At 41.0% G+C, this 19,334-nt stretch overlaps 1 protein-coding gene across 1 annotated transcript in view; it reads right to left on the bottom strand.

Annotated features, from left to right (window-relative positions):
• Positions 1 to 2,061: 2,061 nt before the first annotated feature.
• The window catches only part of LOC122644266 (guanine nucleotide exchange factor SPIKE 1), a 164,774-nt gene continuing 147,501 nt past the window's right edge, over positions 2,062 to 19,334 (bottom strand). Inside the window, exons 30-31 of the mRNA XM_043837907.1 lie at positions 3,011 to 3,985; positions 2,062 to 2,329 (exon numbers count right to left, since the gene is read on the bottom strand). Of these exons, the coding sequence (XP_043693842.1) occupies positions 2,075 to 2,329; positions 3,011 to 3,985 (1,230 nt within the window). The 3' untranslated portion in view covers positions 2,062 to 2,074. The remainder of the gene's footprint in view (positions 2,330 to 3,010; positions 3,986 to 19,334) is intronic.

Raw genomic sequence — 19,334 nt, 5'->3', positions numbered from 1 at the left:
ATTAGACATTTAAACCAAAGAGATTGGGTATTATTGAGGAGTCTATATCCTTGTTTCAAAAGAAGAGCTTTGTTCTATGTGGCTGAGGTTCGCAATCCTAGGCCTCCTTGATATTTTGGGGGTGCAGATTTTTTCCCATGAGATTGGGTGCAATTTTCAAGATCTTTTCCTATCTCCATTCCAAAATCCAAAGCAAACAGAGTCAATAGATTTACAACCTTTAATTGAGAAGGCAAAACATGACATAAGGTAAATAGATTCTGAAGAAAGAACTGATTAGGTTTGTATCTTACACCCTACATATGAAAGAAGATTAGCTTTCCAACTTGTAAATTTGTTTTTGACTCGTTGAACAACGTATTGGAGACTTGTAGATTTGGATCTTGCACGAAATAGATTAGTACCCAAGTATTTAGCATCCTGAGACATTTCTCTGATTTCGAGGATTGTGGAAATTAACATTTCTTTTTCTTTCTGAGATAATGAAAAACTTCCTAGGGAAGTATGATATTGTCCGAGATTTGTCTCCCAGGAATGAAAGTTGCTTGGAATGGAGAGATGGAGTGCAGAATTCCCTTCAACCTGTTGGCCAATAGTTTGTCAATAACTTTGTATGATACATTGCACAGGCTGATAGGTCTAAATTCACCTACTCTTATGACATTATCTTTTTTTAGAATCAGACAGATCAGAATATGATTAGAGTCAAAATGAAGAATATTAGAATAAAAAAAATTAGACACAAATTTACAAATATCATACCTGATTATGTTCTAGAATTTTTGATAGAAGCATGCTTGAGAGTCATCAATGCCTGGAGCTTTTTAAGCACTCATAGAGAAGACAACAACCTTGATTTCATTTTCCTTTGGAGGAATACAAGGCCATTATATTCATCCGGATTGATAATAGGTGAAAACAGACATTCAATGGAGTAAGGGTCTAGTAGGTGGGAAGTAGTGAAGAGATCATTGAGGAAGGTAGCAAATGTTTGTGCCATGTTTGGGACTCCAGTGATTTGTGCTCAAGTATTTTCTACCAGAAAATTAATCTTTCTCTTTCTGGTGTTATGCTTAGAGATAGCATGGTAGTATTTGGTGTTCCAGAATTTTTCTAAAGGTGCCTTAATTTCTAAACCCAGAAGTTTTCCTCAGCTTCAAAAGTCCTATTGATCCTTAGGGTTAGAGAGCTGAGGGATCATTCGAGGGGAGATGTTCTCATAATTTGATACTATTGTTTTTAGTTCATGACGGACTCTGGGACCCACAAGGTGACAGCTGTTTTTCTCCTCAAGTGAAAATATCTCTTCCCAGAGGCGTGGAAACTCATGGGAAATCCAAAGGCACATCAGCAGGACTTTATCCCAGTACACAAGGAGTCAAGGATCCAATTGGATGCTTTTCTCTCAATGCACAGGGTCTAAAGTTCCAAGGAATACAATAATCCCCACTTAAAAAGTTCCAATCCAATATTTTTGACCAAAGGTCCACTCCTTATGGTTGTACATTTGTTTTGGGGTTTCATGTGAAGAGCAATGTTCAAATTGTGATCAATATGGGTCAAAATTTGAGAAATACTACGGTTTTGCAAAGGATAGAAACGAAATTGTATGGGAGAAAGAGATACCATATTTCAACGAAATGACCAAAATATTTGTCCAAATATCAAAAGGCTGTACTGTTATCGAAATTTTATATGCAAATTAAAATTTTGGGGCGATGTTTTCTGCCCAAGAGAACACAAGGTCGCAGGCTGGTCATTTTGCCCACCCCCATGTTTCTGGGCACATTCTGCACCCGCAGTGTAGAGAACATTTTCCCAAATTTTTTTTTACCCATTTTAAAACTCGGAATATGATAGTGAGAAACTTCTTGGAAATCTTATTTTCGGGCAATTAAATACACTAATAGAAAAGGGTCTCTCTTATCACATTCTACTCCCATACACCATTACAAATAGCATTTGAAGAAACATAAAGCATTGAATTTGTATTTCTAAATAATATTTTGGTTTTAGAAAAAATGAATTACATGTACATATGACTGCATCAGTTCCAAAATGAATTGCATAAGCCTCATAGCTCAGAAAGTATGGCAGGGATGTAGTGAGAAAGCTCTGCTGTGAGGGACTGAAATCCATTCACCAACTGAGTGTGGAAGTCTTGATCTTCCTCCCCAATTAACCTGAAGTGGACCCGAATTGCACGCTTGCAAACTGCCATGAATTCGAGGAGTGCAGCAATGAGTTGCTGCAGTTCTTGTGACCGCAATCTGGTTGTAGGCTCACCTGACAGAAACGCTGTGCACACACTCAAGACTCCACTGTTCACCTACAAATACCCATTTTTTGTCAGCTGACCTTCTCACAAGATACCAACAGAATCCTTAGACATCCTCTTGCAGATAACAAATTCGGAAATGTAGGCTACTAATTTTATTCCTCCAATTTCCACATTATGATCCTAGAAGGAAAGTGGAAGAAACAGTTACAGCTCTCATCTCCAGATAAAGCAATTCTTATTTTGGTTTGGTTTTAACATTGCCTCTCATCCACATTCCATTTCCTAGTCATGACATCATAAATCACTATGTCCACCACCTCCCTCTCCCTAGAAAGCAAGCAAACAATAAGATTTGGACTTGGTAGTAGGCCAACCGTACTGGGTTCACATGTCAGCATTGGTGGCCAAATAAAATAGGTGCAGACCTCTACGAGGCTTCAAGGATCAAGATGGAGACTGGATAAGTGCCAACAGCAGGATTGGATCACTTGGTCTATATTGCCTTGGTGGATTCTGCCAGTACAGGAACATAAATGCTGGAGACAGCAAGAGAAGGGGCTCTCCACACCCCTAGGAACATAATGGAATAAAGGTCCTCATAATGAAGAAACCGACTGGCATTTGATCCCAGCCATCCCGACACAGATTAGATCAGCTGATCCTTGAGACCATGATCCCTACCAACTTTAGGGCCTCAGCCCATAATAGATTTAAAGCACAGAAACTCACCTGAACTGCAACACTGCCTTGGAGTATCCTCTGTAAACTTTGGAGACGTGGGAGTTGATCTCCTTCAGAGCTTCGAGGCTCTTCGAGCTCATTCCTCAGTGCAGCTGTCCGGGTTTCAATCATCCCAATAGCATTTTCTACTGGTGAGAACTCAAGGGATTCGGATTTCACTACCAAAAGACGGTTTACTAGGGCAGGGAAGGACGCCTTAGTCTGAAGTACGGTACGTCGCTTCCACTGGTCTTCCAAGCCGCCTTGTGTCTTTCCATTTTTTGTAAATGGGGTGTCAAACAGAAACCGATCGAAGACACGTGCACGCATGCTTCCAGTGGAAAGAGAGAATATCCTTTCTCTTCTACTGCTCAGGTCCTCATCTTCCATGACAGGATCGACTGCAGTTATCTGCAGATAGCAGATCCCTGGTTGTAACTCATCGGCATTGACTTGTCTAGAATCGGGAATTATATGCAGAGTGTGATCTCCATCAATCCTAGATTCATATATATGACTAAGTTTCTCCATTATATCACCCAAGCGTACATCACGGGGCTCTCTGTACACGTATTCCTTCCTATCAAGCTTCCCAAATCGATCGCCATAAAATCCCACACGATAGTACGTGGCATCAATGAACGGTATTGGGCTCGATTCCTGCTCAAGGATAGATTCATAGATGTTGGTCAATGATGTGTGGCATTTTGCAAGCTGTCCAAACGCCCTCCGGCTTTTATAAACCGGAATTATGAGTTCTATAATGCTTGCACAGAAATGATAGAGCTCTGCTTGAGAGAATAGCTTATTTGCAAGCTGTAGGTATTTCACAGCAGAGTCAACAGTGAGTTTGGATGCACCATATCCCTCAACCTCAGCTGCAGAAGCCTCAGCAGTAACTTCACTGCTGACCATGGGGCATATTTTACACAAAGCTGTAACATGATCTCTACTCCACACAGCGTCATTTCTTCCCACGAGAGCCTAGAAGAAATCAAATAACACAAAGTTAGGGAATGAAGTTACTGGGACAATATCTATACATTTCTATTATTTTGAGCATTAGAAGAAAATTTTCACATGCTCCAAATCATTCATAAATATATGGTCTTAGAAGTAGCCACTAGAGGGTGTATCATTGAAGTAGACATATATGGCTAATCATTAAAGGACAGTCTATTTCTCTTCAAGTAAATTAACACTAGCAAGAGGCTTGCAGGCAAGAAACACTTAAAATATTTTACTCAACTCATAAGCCCTATCCCACCTAATTGGGGTGGCTACACGAATCCTTAAAAAAAAATAAAGCTTTAGGATCCCTGATAAAGGGTCACACTAAGGAAGGTGAGTGATCGCATAGGGCGTACCCAGTGCACGAGGCCCCCAACATTGCGGGGTCTGGGGAGGGTCATAATGTAAGGACTTAACCCTGCTTTCGCAGAGAGCCTGTTTCCAGACTTGAACCTGTGACCACTTGGTCACAATGGAGCAACCTTTACCATTGCATCAAGGCCCACCCTTGTGAGTGATTGCATAGTACAAAGATAAAAAAAAAAGGAAACACAAGTGGGATCTACTTATTTATTCTTTATTGGTTAAGAATTTAACAAATGATTAGTTGAAAGGCATGGACATGTCCACAATTTTTTGCACTGAACTAGTGGCTATCTGGCAGTTGTACTGGTAAGTCAGTGATGTAGTTCTAGGAAGAAAGAAAAGAGAGGCCAGCCAGCCTTTAAGCCCCTTCGAGCCAGCCATTGCACCCAGCACCTTAAACGCCACTTGCAGTTCATGTTTTAGTCCCAATTAATGGACCCTTCCCTATGTCTTGCATAGGAAGTCATTAGAGGATTTTATTTAGTTATTTGTTTCTATGTTCATTACAAGTTAGTAGTAGATTTTTGCTAATATGTTACTACATCTTAGTAACAATTTTTTGAGACTTCTATTTTGTAATAGAACTAAGTTATTAATGGAAGAAAGGGGGGGGGGGTAGAGTTCCACGATTTTGAGACTGAAGAAAAGGTAGGCTGGATGCTTTTGTTTGCTATGAGAGACACTGGTGGGGGTGAGAGACTGACCAAGGGCATAGGTGAGTGGTCCTGGTTCTGAAACTGAGGTATCCAATTAACCATATTCTAAGTTGAATACTGCTGTGCTATAGTTGATTGAAGACTGTTGAAGCTACTTCCTATGCTGCCATTTATCTAAGTACTGTTTCTTTAAGTCTTTGGTTTCTATTTATACATTTACTGGCCAGCGGCAATGGGTATTCTCACATTTAACAATCAGATTGAGGTGTAATTTTGAGGTTGATTACTGCTCATCTTACTTGTCCCATGATTGGATTTTTACAACTTTCTACCCAATGGATTTGTGCGTACTGGGGGTTCCTAAAACTGAATCTAGTTTGCTAATTCTGTACGCTGTTGAATTGAAGCATGTAGCCATTGGATTGGGATAGTGTTTATGGACTATGGAGTAATGATTATACTCATGTTCTCATGTTATTATGCCATGTGGATGCTGAGAGATAGTTTCCACTTCGGAAAACTAGTTTCCTCGTAAATAACTTGAAATCTGACCGTTGGATCTTCATCCTACTTTGAGAGATAGAAATATTACTATGTACCTATGTTATTCCCAAGCTGACACTGAGGGGGGGGGGTGTGAATCAGTGTATTTTAAAATTTTCTTCCCAGGCTGTACCTACCTGTTTACTCCAGTCTGTTGATGGCAGGACCTCACAAACACTCCCTACACTGACACAATGGGCACACACCACCAATACTAACTGCACAACCCTCACTAGCTCACACATAGTACTGGCAATTTTCACACACTTTGTCATGCATTGTTGTCCCCTTTCAGCACTCACATACATGCAGTCACACTCCAGCACTAACACATATACAGTTTCAGTCACACATCATCCACACTGTCTCAAGGCAATACTATAATGTCTCTGGCACACACACAGTTACAGAAATGATCACAGTCATGTACACACCCCAGCCTGACTGTCAAAGGCTCTACTAGGTGTGTACACCCATCCTGCAACAAAGCACTCCAATATCCAACAAGCATACACAACACAGATATACATGCTTCGGCAAGCATGGAACAAGAACTCGCCAGGATTTCACTTAAAACTCACTTTTTTGAGATTTTGAGATGAGATATAGGGCAAAACACATGGTTTACAAAATCTCGGCTGAGATCTCGGTCGAGATTGAGATCTCGCCTCAAGATCTCACCTAACCCCCTTGTATATATTTCACCAACTCGACTGAGAAAGTTGATATCTCGACTGTTTCGATCGTCTTGGTGCTATTTTACCTTTGTTGTGCCAATCCTCAAAACTCCATCTTTTTTGCAATTCTTAATGGAAAATCACCGCACAACTTCATCAAATGCATGGAAACGTTGATCTACATAAAGAATCTTGTAATTTGAAGGAGATTTGAACATTCCAGGTCCAAGGTGAACCATTTTTCTCGAAATCTTTTTTTTTTCCAAAAAATGTGTTAAAATCTTGGTGGTTGGGTGTCAAATTAATATATGTTACACATATTTGGCCGATCTATGACTTCATGGAGTCGAAATTATTTTTTTTTTAAATTTTCTGGAAAAAAATAAATTTCTTACAAATTATGAAAAAAAATAAGGTCAATAGTGATTGGTTGGAAGTGATTTTTATATATGTTGGACACCTTTTGGATGCTTTACGGCCTCACAGAATCACTTTTTTTTTCACCCATATTTTATTTTATTTTTCAGAAAATACAAAATATGAAAAAAAATTTCAAAAAATATCAAATATTAAGGAAAAATATTTGTTTAGTTGGAAAATTATTTGCAACTTATGTACTATATGTCAAAAATAAAATGGTGTCAAATGTTTTAAGGTGTATTAATTATTTTAATTTTAATAAAAATTTTAAATTATATTTTTAATTAAGAAAATAAATACTCGAGTTAGGGGATAAATATGATTTAGCTATTTGATTGTTTTAGTAGCTTGATTGCCTTTTTAATAGTTACTAATACATTAGTTTAAGTCTTTAATACATTGCTTTTTTGATGTAACAGTGTAAAATGTAAGAGATTTGATCGGGCAATGGGGAACCGTGGTGAGATAGCATGGCGACATGGAGACCCAATGTTGGCAGATAAAAAGAAATCCAAGTGTCGATATTGTGGGAAGTTGCTTAATTCTGGAGGGCCCACTAGATTGAAGCAGCATTTGTTTGGTGGGTATAAGGATGTGGCCAAATGCACATCAGTTCCTTATGAGGTACAACAAGCCATATCAAAGCACTTAAGAGGAGAAAGATTAAAGAAGGTTGGAGGGGAACGGAACCAGTGAGACTTTGATGAGGCAGTGTCAGAGAGAGTAGCAGTAGAGGTCGATGCAAATGACTCTGACAGAGATTATAGGCCTCCTCTGACAGAGATTATAGGCCTCCAGCGGATTTCCAATCAGAGGCTGAGTTGAGACAGTACCAACAAACTGTGGCAGCTAGTCGACAATCTTTGCATTTTGAAAATATAAGGACATATGAGCAGGTGAGAGGAGCTGGTGGATCTGGCTCAGCTGCAACAGAGCCAGTGCAAGGAAGTGAGGAGGAAAAAGCATAGACATGGAGAGGGGGAGATTCCTCCTCCTTTTAGGAGAGCACAGGGTGTGAGGGAAACCCCAGCCCCACGGCCCTCACCTAGATCACGAACACCTACCCCAATCCAGCACGATCCCACCATATGCAGGCAACAAGATGCATATCAGCCAACCATCCCCCGCAAATGTTTGGTAATAAACAAGATGTAGCACGAGAAGCCTTTAGCAAGTTTGTGTTCTCTAATAGCATCCCACCTAATGTAGCTCAGGGAACATACCATCATGCATTTCTCGACGCTGCAGGGAGGGCTGGCCCAGGAATGAAGGGGCCCACACCATATGAATTGATGAATGTCTACTTGCCAAAAGAAAAGGAGGAGTTGGAAGACTATATTGACACATTAAACCGAAAGTGGGAGACATATGGAGTTACCATTATGGCTGATGTTTGGACTATACCTACTAGACAATCCATCATCAACTTCAAGGTCAGTTGTAATGGTAAAACAATCTTCTTTAAGTATTTGGATGCACGAAGGACATAAAGGATGCTACATTTTTGTACAAGGAACTGAAGAAAGTTGTGGAGGTAGGGCCAAAGAACGTTACCCAAATTGTGACATAGCGGTTTTAACTTCAAAAAGGTTGGAGAGATGTTGATGAATAAGAAAAGTAAGAGGATCCACCTCTTTTGGACACCATATGCTGTGCATTCCATTGATCTAATGCTGAAGGACATGGGAAAGAAAACTTTGGGCAAGACAAGTGACCACTTCTGTATATAACCATGGTTATACATTACAAATATTGAGGGACAAATGCAATGGTGATGCCTGGTCTTACTCAATTTGCCACCAACTACATTGCATTGAAGAGCTTTCAGATGAAGGTTGTCGGTCTGAGGTCTATGTTTGCCAGTGAACAATGGTTTGGTTGGAGGGGGTCGAATACGGACGAAGGGAAGGCAGCACAAGAGACCATCACAAGTGACCAAATCTGGCGTGGCTTGAATAAAGTGGTTGCTATATTAGAGCCAGTGGTAAAGGTACTAAGGATGGTGGATACAGAGAAGAAGCCTACCTTGGCCCACATTTATGCTACCCTTCAGAAGATGAAGGAATTTGTTAAAGCTGCGCTACTCCAGAGTACGAAGACAATACATTAAGATCATTGATGATCACTGGGAGAAGCAATTGAGTCATCCATTGCATAAAGCTGGTGAGTTCAACATACTTTACACTTTATAGTCATATTACATTTACATTTAGAAAAGCACTAACAAGCTATATATGTCATTATCAGCATACTATCTCAATCCCAAATATCAATACAAGCATAATCTTGGACTTGAATCAGAACTATTAGTAGCAGTTCAAAATGTCATTGAGAAGTTGGAGCCAAATGTAGCGATACAGGCTGACACAAATAATGAGGTGAGGGTATGAGACTTGGTAGTAAGCAAAGGAATGCCTTTTTAGTAGTTACTTTATTGTACTATGTAGTGTGAGACTTGGTAGTAAGCAAAGGAATGCATTAGTAGTTGCTTCCATGAGTTTCAGTCGAAAAGCTGCAGTGGAAGGTAGACAAAAGTCAGACCCAGGTAGGTCCATTGCTGCCTACTGGCATTACATTTATAAATTATAATTTTTTCATATATTTATATATATGTATATATATTCCTAATAATGTAAATTTGTAATGCAATCTATATGGCTCAAGTTCACCTAACCTGAGAAAGATAGCAATCAGAGTGCTCTCATAGACTAGTTCATCCTCCTAATGCAAGCACAATTGGATTACATTTTCACTGATACATACCAAGAGGCGAAACCGATTGGGTCACAAATGACTGGAGCAACTGGTGTATGTGTACTATAATATGAGATTAAACATGAAGCACATACGTGAAGAAATGGAATACAATTCTAAAGAACCAATCGAGCTAACAGACATTTTGGAAGAGGACTCAGATGAGGAATAGGATCCCCTATACCAGTGGGTGAGGGATTGAGGTGAACCAGAAATGGATCAGGCTAGGGGTAGGTCCAACCCCACCATAGCTAGTTCAATGGGTACTAATGTGGATGGCTATATGGAGGAAGAGGGGCGTGTGCATTTAGAGTCGCCTCAACCTTTTGAGAAAACAGCTGGCCAGGTTGATAAGGAAGACCACAAGTCAGATGGGTTGCCATCTGATGGTGATGGGGGCAATGGTGGCGGCATTGCGAGTGGTGGTTATTATGATGATAGTCATGAGAGGATGCGCGAGCAGTACCAATACGGGCTGGGGATGGAAGCAGAGCCTGTGCGTTACACAGGTGAGAGTCAGTTTACTTATGCCACACAAGATCAAGACCATGGTGCCCCTACTACGTACAAGAGACGCCCGCGTCGCAAATAGTCACAAGCTCAGGATGAGGCATGAGTATGAAGACCATGCTTGAAAGTTTTGGAAGCATGAGTATAGATACTCCTAGTGAGCGTCAGTCGTGGCATGCGTCTCAACCTTAGTATGACTATGATTATGGCCATGAGAGCATCGGTTCTGAATATAGTGGCTATGGTCAGTTTGAGCAGCCAAAGTCATTATAATTTGGACATGAGTTCGACAATCGAAGTAATGGGTCAGGTTTTGTGGACATATTTACAGTCCCAACCCAACCATACCTACACATGGCGATGGTAGTTCAACAGCCTGATGATAGTAGCAGTGGATCGATTTCATCGCAACCGCTTCTTCCATATCCTAGGATAGGGTACCTTCGGATAGCTGATGGCAACACTTATATGACTTGTGTGGTAGACTACACGCATTTCTTTAGTAGTACTATGACATGGGAATCCTATGTGGCATAGTCCGAACCTTACTGGCTTCAGAAACATGACTTGGAATGATAGAGGTATATCATACATGTTAAGATTGTTGTATTTTACACTTCTACATTTCTAATGCTTTTTTAAGTTGTTTTACATTAATTGTATGCTTTGATTGCTTTCTATTACTAAATTATGTGTAGAAGAGGGCCTATTAGTACGTCGTAGCCTACCAAACTAGGGCCCGAAGTCAAACTCCTATTTGGACTTTGATTTTGGACAATCTGATAGTGCCATTGTATTTAAATGATTCAAAATAGATTGTATACCAAGTTTCATGACCAAACTAGGTCAAAAACCCACCGAAACCATCAACCGAGTTCAAAAAAAAAAGAAGCACCAACTCGCCAAGATCTTGGTCCAACTCGCTTTTTTGGCTGGGTGAAACCAGTACCGAAACTGAGTTCTCGAACCATGTCAGCGAGTTGCCTACATGCACAAAGTAATGGACACTGACCTCAACATTTATTCAATACTGGGATTTTAACTGCAACCACAGTCCATGCCCTACACTACCTGCTTCCACTCCTGATATTCAGGAGCAAGGGTAATCAACCCCAATAGTGTTTCGGTCACAACAATGACACAAGACACCTTGCCTGCTTCAACCCTTGATATATAGAGGCAAGGGTGTTACCCCCACTGTGTCCAGATGCAATTGGACTACTCAATTTAATCAATTTGGGCTCATAATAATGCCTTACGATGAAACTCTGGCTAGTCTTGATTTACAACATGCAACACCCTATTACTAGCATACAATGGATACAACAGAAATAATGACAAAGCAAATGGTAAAGAAAAGCTCACAATATGCTGAGTCAATGATTTGTGGCATCCTGAGAAGCTCAGTGATAGCAATCTGGCTTCGGAGAAGGTTCCCATGCAATGGTGGACCTTCACAAGGATGTCCTGGTAGTAGAAAATCCCTAACGCATTCTCTCCGTCCCTTACTTCTTTCTCCTTATTGTTCTTTCTTCTTCCTTCTTCTTCTTTCTTTTTCCTCTTGTATTTCTTCACCAAAATACTATCAATGCATCACCAAAATACTAGATCTCAATCACCATTAATGGACCTTCAAGGTATCTTGAAAACAAGCCAATAAGGTAGGTGGGGGTCTTCAATGCATCACAAACAAGAGGGGAAAGCTTCAACTTCGTTTTTCTGTGTCCCCCCCCCCCCCCCCCAAATTTCGAGTATAAGCTTGCTATTATGTTGTTCCAGGGATGTAGAGGGGATTTTTGTGAGAATTTTGATACATGATACACCTCAATCGGACATCGAACGGCCAAGATATGCCCATTCAAAGTTCGGTCAGTAATAAAATACCAAGGAATCTTCAATGCAAGTGGATACCGAGTACATGCGATGCATAGGAACTTGCGGACCACGGGGTGCACAACTTCTGACTATTTGATATCCATCAGATTAGAATCAGATGATGACCACTGGATCGGCGCCAGACATGTTGTTAGACCTGTCGTTGTCAATGTCAGACCGAGAGGGATCCAGCCAATGAGAGCTTGTCTTTAGGCATCTTAAAAAGCGTGCAATAGGTTGCTTAACTATAAATCATGCTTTAGTGGCGGGCAGATTGTAACGACTAGCAAAGAAGCATGATGTTTCAAAACGTCATTTGCTTCGTACTCTGCAACAGAGCAATTTGTGCTCAGTCCATGATTTTGTCGGTTAAAGCACAAGTTGTCCTCAGCCCATGGATTGGAATCTTCATCGAAACCACCTTTTTACAGCAACTATGAAGCCGCCATTTACGGAGCACGCGCTTACATCAAACCACCTTCCGTTGCTGAGTCCAAGTCAACATAACAGACTCTGCACACAACAGCTTCTTTAATGACCAATTCAATTCAGCTATTTAGAATCTCAGCAAAAACTAGATGCTTTTCATAAATTAAAGTCTTTGGATTTGAGAGTTGTTTGGCGCAAAATATGGGGCAGGCTTAAGACTCCATTTAAAAGCCTTGGAATATGTGCTCTTGTACGAGTCACTTATGAGCTGTTGAGATTTTATTTTATATATATTTTTTGGCCAATCAGCTCTCAAGAAATAGAATCTTGAAGGAATAAAACAACCCTCAAAATATCTTGACCTTGGAACTTGATTTCGATGCTGTTGTACTGCACATGGTACACTGAATGCTTTCAGCCAATCATAATCCAGGAAATAGAATCTCGAGAACTTCACACAACTCATAAATTCTTGCCTTTCAACACCCAAAGTTCCGAATCTGCGCATAAGCCCTTATAATTTTTTCGGTATTTGTAATTAGGTTCTTCATGAATTTTGTGTTGAAAACAAAACCCTTGTGGATTAAAACACCAACAAAAACTTCATAAGAATTTGAGGCCAAAATTTGGCCAAGTATGGGAACCCCTTTTATGCATGGACTTCAAACTATGGTAAAAGACCAATTTTTCAATCTACTTTGCCTACACCATTATCAAGCCATGTCACCTCAAGCATTTCACTACCCGACCACTTGGTTGCCACCTCAGCCATGCTAGGTGCCATTTTTGGGTCCACAATGTGTGGGGCCCACCACCTATTTTCTCTCTCCTAAAAAACATGAACGAATAAACACAAAACCATTGGCCATGGCTACTACCTTTTCAATCAACACTGCCACTTGAAAATTAGCTGCACCAAATTAACATACTACCCCTGAGTGACGTAAATGGACCAAAATGCCCTTGAAGCACTTCCAAACACTCTAGGAGCTTCCCAAACATCTTCATAAGCACACCAATGCCACACTCATCACACTGTTTCCAAAAGTGACAAGTTGACAACACTATATGCTCAACAACCTACAACTGGCCTGAGTTTGGGGTTAATCGGAACCCTAGATTGGGAGTCATCTGTGGTGTGAACCTGCTGCTTTGAGGCTTACAATTCTTCTTGTAGGTGGGAATCTGAAACTTCCTTAGGATGCCTTGATTTCACCAGTTAGAAAGGGTTCACACAATGGGCATGCAAGAGCCTTGTCCCCAAGAGAGGAAGACACACACACATATGGGAGAGAGGGTTGTCTGAGCAAGCTGCATAGGGGAGCACACCAATGAGGTGCAACAAAACAGTATCGTACATTGGAGGGCAGCGAGGTCATTTCATGTGAAGAAAGAGATAGACACAAATGCTACCGTACCCTGCCCCGACTGCCGTGAGAACCTCCCCGCCCCCCCCCCCCAAAAAAAAAAAGAGTAGAATTCTATGAATATTGGCTTGTCAATGAGACAGAGGCCATGCCTTTATTTATAATCTTAAGAATATTACAGATATGGAAAACTTGCTTAACACTCAACTAGCACATTTAACATGTGAATAATGAACCTAGACACTATAGGTACAAGGACGATATTACCCCTGAACCCATATTACAATACTCCCCCTCAAGTTGGAGCATACATATCAAATATGCCCAACTTGCTAATTATAGGAAAAAAAAAACTTATTACTGATTCCTTTGGTAAGGATATCAGCCAGTTGTTCACTAAACTGTATAAACAGGATACAAATTATTCCCTGTTCTAATTTCTCTTTGATAAAATGCCGGTCAATCTCAACATGTTTGGTACGATCATGTTGGACCGGGTTGTGAGCAATGCTGATTGTTGACTTGTTGTCGCAATAGAGCCGCATTGGAAGATCAGCTTTCATCCCTAAATCTTGAAGGAGCCCCTTGAGGCAAAGTAGTTCACAAATATCCTGTGCCATAGCTCGGAACTCAGCTTCAGCACTAGACCGAGCCATAATAGCTTGCTTTTTGCTTCTCCAAGTAGTAAGGTTTCCTCCAACAAACGTGCAATACCCGGATGTGGACTTCCTATCATCAGGATTGCCAGCCCAATCTGCATCAGTGTACGCTTCTACCCGGAGATGGTTGTGTGGAGAAAACAAGACTCCTTTTCCAGGAGATGACTTGAGGTAACGGAGTATTCTGTATGCTGCTTCCAAGTGAGAAGAGTGAGGATCATGCATGTATTGACTGACAAGACTCACAACAAATGTGATATCTGGCCGGGTATGTGAGAGGTAGATCAATCAGCCAACTAACCTCTGATAACTGCTCTTGTCCACTGGGTCACCTTCCTTACTCTTCAAATGCGTGTTGGGCTCAACAGGGGTATCTGCTGGTTTACACCCAAGCATCCTTGTTTCACTCAATAAATCCAAGGTATATTTCCTTTGAGAGAGAGATATGCCCTTAGCTGAATAAGCAACCTCAATCCCTAAGAAGTACCTTAATCTGCCCAAATCTTTGACTTCAAACTCGGTGCCCAAATAAGTCTTCAACTTCTGGATTTCCTGTGCATTACTGCCTATGATCACTATGTCATCAACATAGACAATTAACATTGTCACATGATGTCCCATCCTTTTAACAAACAGTGTATGATCAACATTGCTATGCTTATATCCATAAGCAATCATAGCCTTATGGAATCGGCCAAACCAAGCCCCTTTGTGACTGCTTCAGACCATATAGGGCCTTTTTTAACTTACATACCTTTCCCTGCGTTTTTGAAGAAGTAAAACCAGGAGGTATCTCTATGTAAACATCTTCTTCCAAGTCTCCATGCAAGAAGGTATTCTTCATATCAAGTTGCTGGAGTTCCCATCCTTGATTCACAGCACAAGAAATAATAACCCGAACTGTATTCATCTTTGCTATAGGAGCAAAGGTCTCTTGGTAACTAGTCTCGCTTTGTACCTTTCCACTGAGCCATCAGCCTTGTGCTTTACAACAAAGACCCATTTACAACCAACAAGTCTCTTTCCTAGTGGAGGACTCACCAAATCCCAGGTTTGATTCTTCTCAAGGGCTTGGATTTCTTCATTCATCGCATCCTTCCATTTCTGTTCGGCTATTGCTTCCTGCCAATTGTTAGGGATAGAAACAGAGGATAAAGAAGATACGAAGTTATGGAAAGCTGGAGTCAGTGAGTTGTATGACACAAAGTTGGAAATAGGGTGCAGTATACAACTCCTCTTTGGTTTTCGAACAACAATGGGTAAATCAAAACTGGGATCAAGAGGAGGTTTACCAGAAATATGACTAGGAGCAAGACTTGGAGCAGGAACAGATGCCGATTGTGTAGGATCAATGGTGGTGGTCTCTTTGTACTAAGGGCCGTCCAAAGGAAAATCAGTTCCCCGAGTGTAAGTCTGCATATTATTCTCCCCCTTTGCCTGTTGTTGCTGTCCCACTTCTTGTTCCTGACTTGTAACTCCATCTTCGAATTCAACAGAAACATCCTCTATAATTGGTATCTCAATGTCTAGAGGAGTAATCAACGGGGCCTCTTCACCACTTATAATCTCCCCCTGCAGAGGTACCAGCTATTTAAAGTAAGCCTCAAACTCCCAGAACACCACATCTATAGTGACAAACACCTTTCGGGTAGGAGGATGATAGCATTTATACCCCTTCTGGGTAGTGGAATAACCGAGAAATATGCACCGCAGTCCCTTGGGATCAAACTTGCCGTGTACATGGTGATTTCTGGCAAACACGACACAGCCAAAGACCTTGGGAGCTACAACAAAAGTGGATTTCGCACAGAGCACATCCAAGGGGCAGTGCCCATCTAAAACACGAGAGGGAAGCCGATTGATAAGATATGTAGCTGTAGGACAACAACACCCCAAAAAGGAAGAGGAACAAACATAGTGAACATAATAGAACGAGCAACCTCCAAAAGATGTCAATTCTTGCGTTCGGTCACTCCATTTTGAGCAAGAGTGTCAACACAAGAGGTTTGATGAATGATACCATGGCTGTCCAAATATGAACGAAAGGCACCATCCATATACTCCTTCCCATTATCTGACCTGAGAATCTTGACCTTGGCATCGAATTGTGTCTCGACCATTTTATGAAACAAAGAGAAACAGGTGAAGACGTCGCTTTTACTATGCATCAAATACACCCAAGTCGTCCAGCTGAAACAGTCAACGAAAGTAACAAACCATCTAAACCCAGAGGTAGAGACATAACGGGCAGGGCCCCACACATCATTATGTATCAAACCAAAAGGATGCAAGCTTCTATTATCAGAAATTGGAAAAAGGCTTCTAGTTGGCTTCGCCAAAATGCAAGCATCACAAGAAAAATTATGTTTATTACACCTTTTTACAAAACTAGGAAATAAATCCGACAAAACACCAATCGGAGGATGGCCCAAACGACGATGCCAATTATTTAATTCAAAAAGTACAGAATCAAAATCAAAAGATGTAGGCTGAGATGTCAAAGCTGCTTGGGAACTGTCGAGCACGTACAAACCACCAACCACCTTACCACAAACAATCGTACTCTCCGTTACCAAGTCCTGAAATAAACAATGAGTGGGAGAAAATGTTACTTTGCAGTTTAAATCCTTAGTTATACTACTAATGGAAAGCACATTAGTAGTGAATTTTGGAACATGTAACACAGATGAAAGGCTAAGAGAGGAAGAGTACTGCACAGATCCCTTTCCCGAGATAGGAGAAAGAGACCTATCAGCAACACGAACCTTACTATAACCAAATAGAGGAAAATATGTGGAATAAAAAGAGGAAGAACCGGTCGTATGGTCGGTTGCCCCTGAGTCAATTACCCAAAAATCGGGCATGACCGAGGTGCAGTTCCCATCAAATGAAATACCTGTGGAAGGTGTATTGGGATTGGTAGGCAGAGACAGAGCCAAGGCAGCCATGGAAGGAGATACAGATGCCAAAGAAGATGTGTCCAAGCGATTCACCATATCCCGTAAATTTTGCAAATCCGCCATAACTTGGGAAAGATCAGGCTGATCCTCAGTAGTTGCCTGATGAGCATGGGTGCTATTGGGCCGATTGGAACCACCCCTCCCACGCCCGCGAGTATCGGCAGGGTGACCATGAAGCTTCCACCATCGGTCCTTTGTATGCCATTCTTTGCCACAATGATCGCATTTAATGGGAGGGCGATCACTAGATGGCCGATCAATAGTAGCAGAACGGGAAGAGCCCCCGCGGGAAGATTGCGAACCAGAAATAAGAGCCGAGCGCTTCTAAGTAACAGGATGAACCATGGTTGTACGTCAACTGTCCTCAGCCGAAAGAATCGCATAGGCCTGTTCAAGAGTTGGGAGAGGATCCTGATTCAAAATATTGGCCTGGATATGATCAAACTCAATATTCAGTCTGGCCAAGAAATCAAAGACGCGTAAACCATCCTCCCACTTGCAGTAGGCCGTAGCGTCAACATCAGTGGTTGAAGTGAAGGTGCCCAGAAAATCCAACTGCTGCCACATCATACACATGGTATTGTAATACTGAGAAAGGGTTAACTCCATCTGTTTGGTAGAGTGGCTTTTCTGACGGAGTTCATAGCATTGGGCAGCATTCCCAACCTGAGAATAAGTATCTTTGGTTGTTTTCCATATCTTTGCAGCCGAATCAAGAAGAAGATAATGCCCAACAATATCTTGGTCCATGGAATTAATGAGATACAACATGACTAAGAAATTAAAATTCATCCAACGATCTTGTGTAGAACCAGCCTCAGTAGGCCTGACCGTAGTACCCGTGAAGTAGCCAGATAGCCCACGGAAACCAATAGCAAATAAATAGGAACGAGACCACATAAGATAATTGCTGCCATTCAGCTTGATGGTGTTCACCGGAAATGGAACAAAGTCATGTTGCGACAAACCATTGGAACCAGAGGAAGCAGAGGTGATCTCTGAATTGTCAGGCATAGTGGCTAGTTAAAAAAAATTATGAAATAGAGTCCCCAAAAATTCAGAACATAAGGAGGGAAGATAAAAAAAACCCTCGGTGGGAGTCAATTCACCACCAAGGGTGGGTAAAAAGGAACGACAAGGAAGGGGAAAGCCCCTCGCGAGAGAAAAAAAGAAGGGCGAGAGGCCTGCGGACTGGGTAAAGTGGCGGAAGGGTGGTGGAGTGGCTGGCGGAGGTGGTTGAGGGGCTGTGGGAGGTGGTGGAGGAGCTGCGGTAGGTGGCTGCCTTAGGGCAGAATCACGATGGAGAAGAGAGAGAGAGAGAAAAAATGAAAAAAAATTCAATTCCCCATATCCCCGGAATATTTTTGGCTCTGATACCATGTAGAATTCCGTGAATACTGGCTTGTCAATGAGACAGAGGCCATGCCTTTATTTATAATCTTAGAATATTACAAATATGGAAAACTTGCTTAACACTCAACTAGCACATTTAACATGTGCATAACGAACCTAGACACTATAGGTACAAGGACGATATTACCCCTGAACCCATGTTACAACAACAAAAAAAAACACACACACATACACACTAGGATATATATATATGATACCAGAAGTTTTCCCAAGATCTACTACTTACCCGAGTCTTAAATAGTTGAGTTCATATTCAAAATCTTGAAGTGTCTCAAAACGAGCTTCAAGAAATATATGGTTGAATACTAACCTATCACGTTGTCGAGATAGCTCAGTATTAAAAGTAGAAGAAAATGGTAAACCCTGCTTTTGAAGATGATTTAATTGTCTATTAAGGGTTTCAATATTCTTTTCTATATCATAGATATTAGCCTGAATATATTTTATATCTTCTTTTTCTAAGGCTATAGCTTGTTCAAGAAGTTTGATGCGTTTAAGTATATGAAGTCTCATAAAAGTAGCAGATTGATCTTCAGTGTTATCCTTCTTTCTTTAAATAACAATTGCAAATCTATTTGCCAATCAATAGCATATAATAGAATGCTTATAGCATCAGAAGGACGAGAACGAGCATATAAAGCAAACAATCTATCTATATTAATAGATGTAAAATGAATATCTTCTTCGATTAGT

Source organism: Telopea speciosissima, chromosome 10, assembly GCF_018873765.1.
Source record: "Telopea speciosissima isolate NSW1024214 ecotype Mountain lineage chromosome 10, Tspe_v1, whole genome shotgun sequence".
Taxonomy (NCBI): domain Eukaryota; kingdom Viridiplantae; phylum Streptophyta; class Magnoliopsida; order Proteales; family Proteaceae; genus Telopea; species Telopea speciosissima.
The sequence above is the reverse complement of the archived record's forward strand: the minus strand, read 5'-3'. Positions and strand labels throughout refer to the sequence as shown.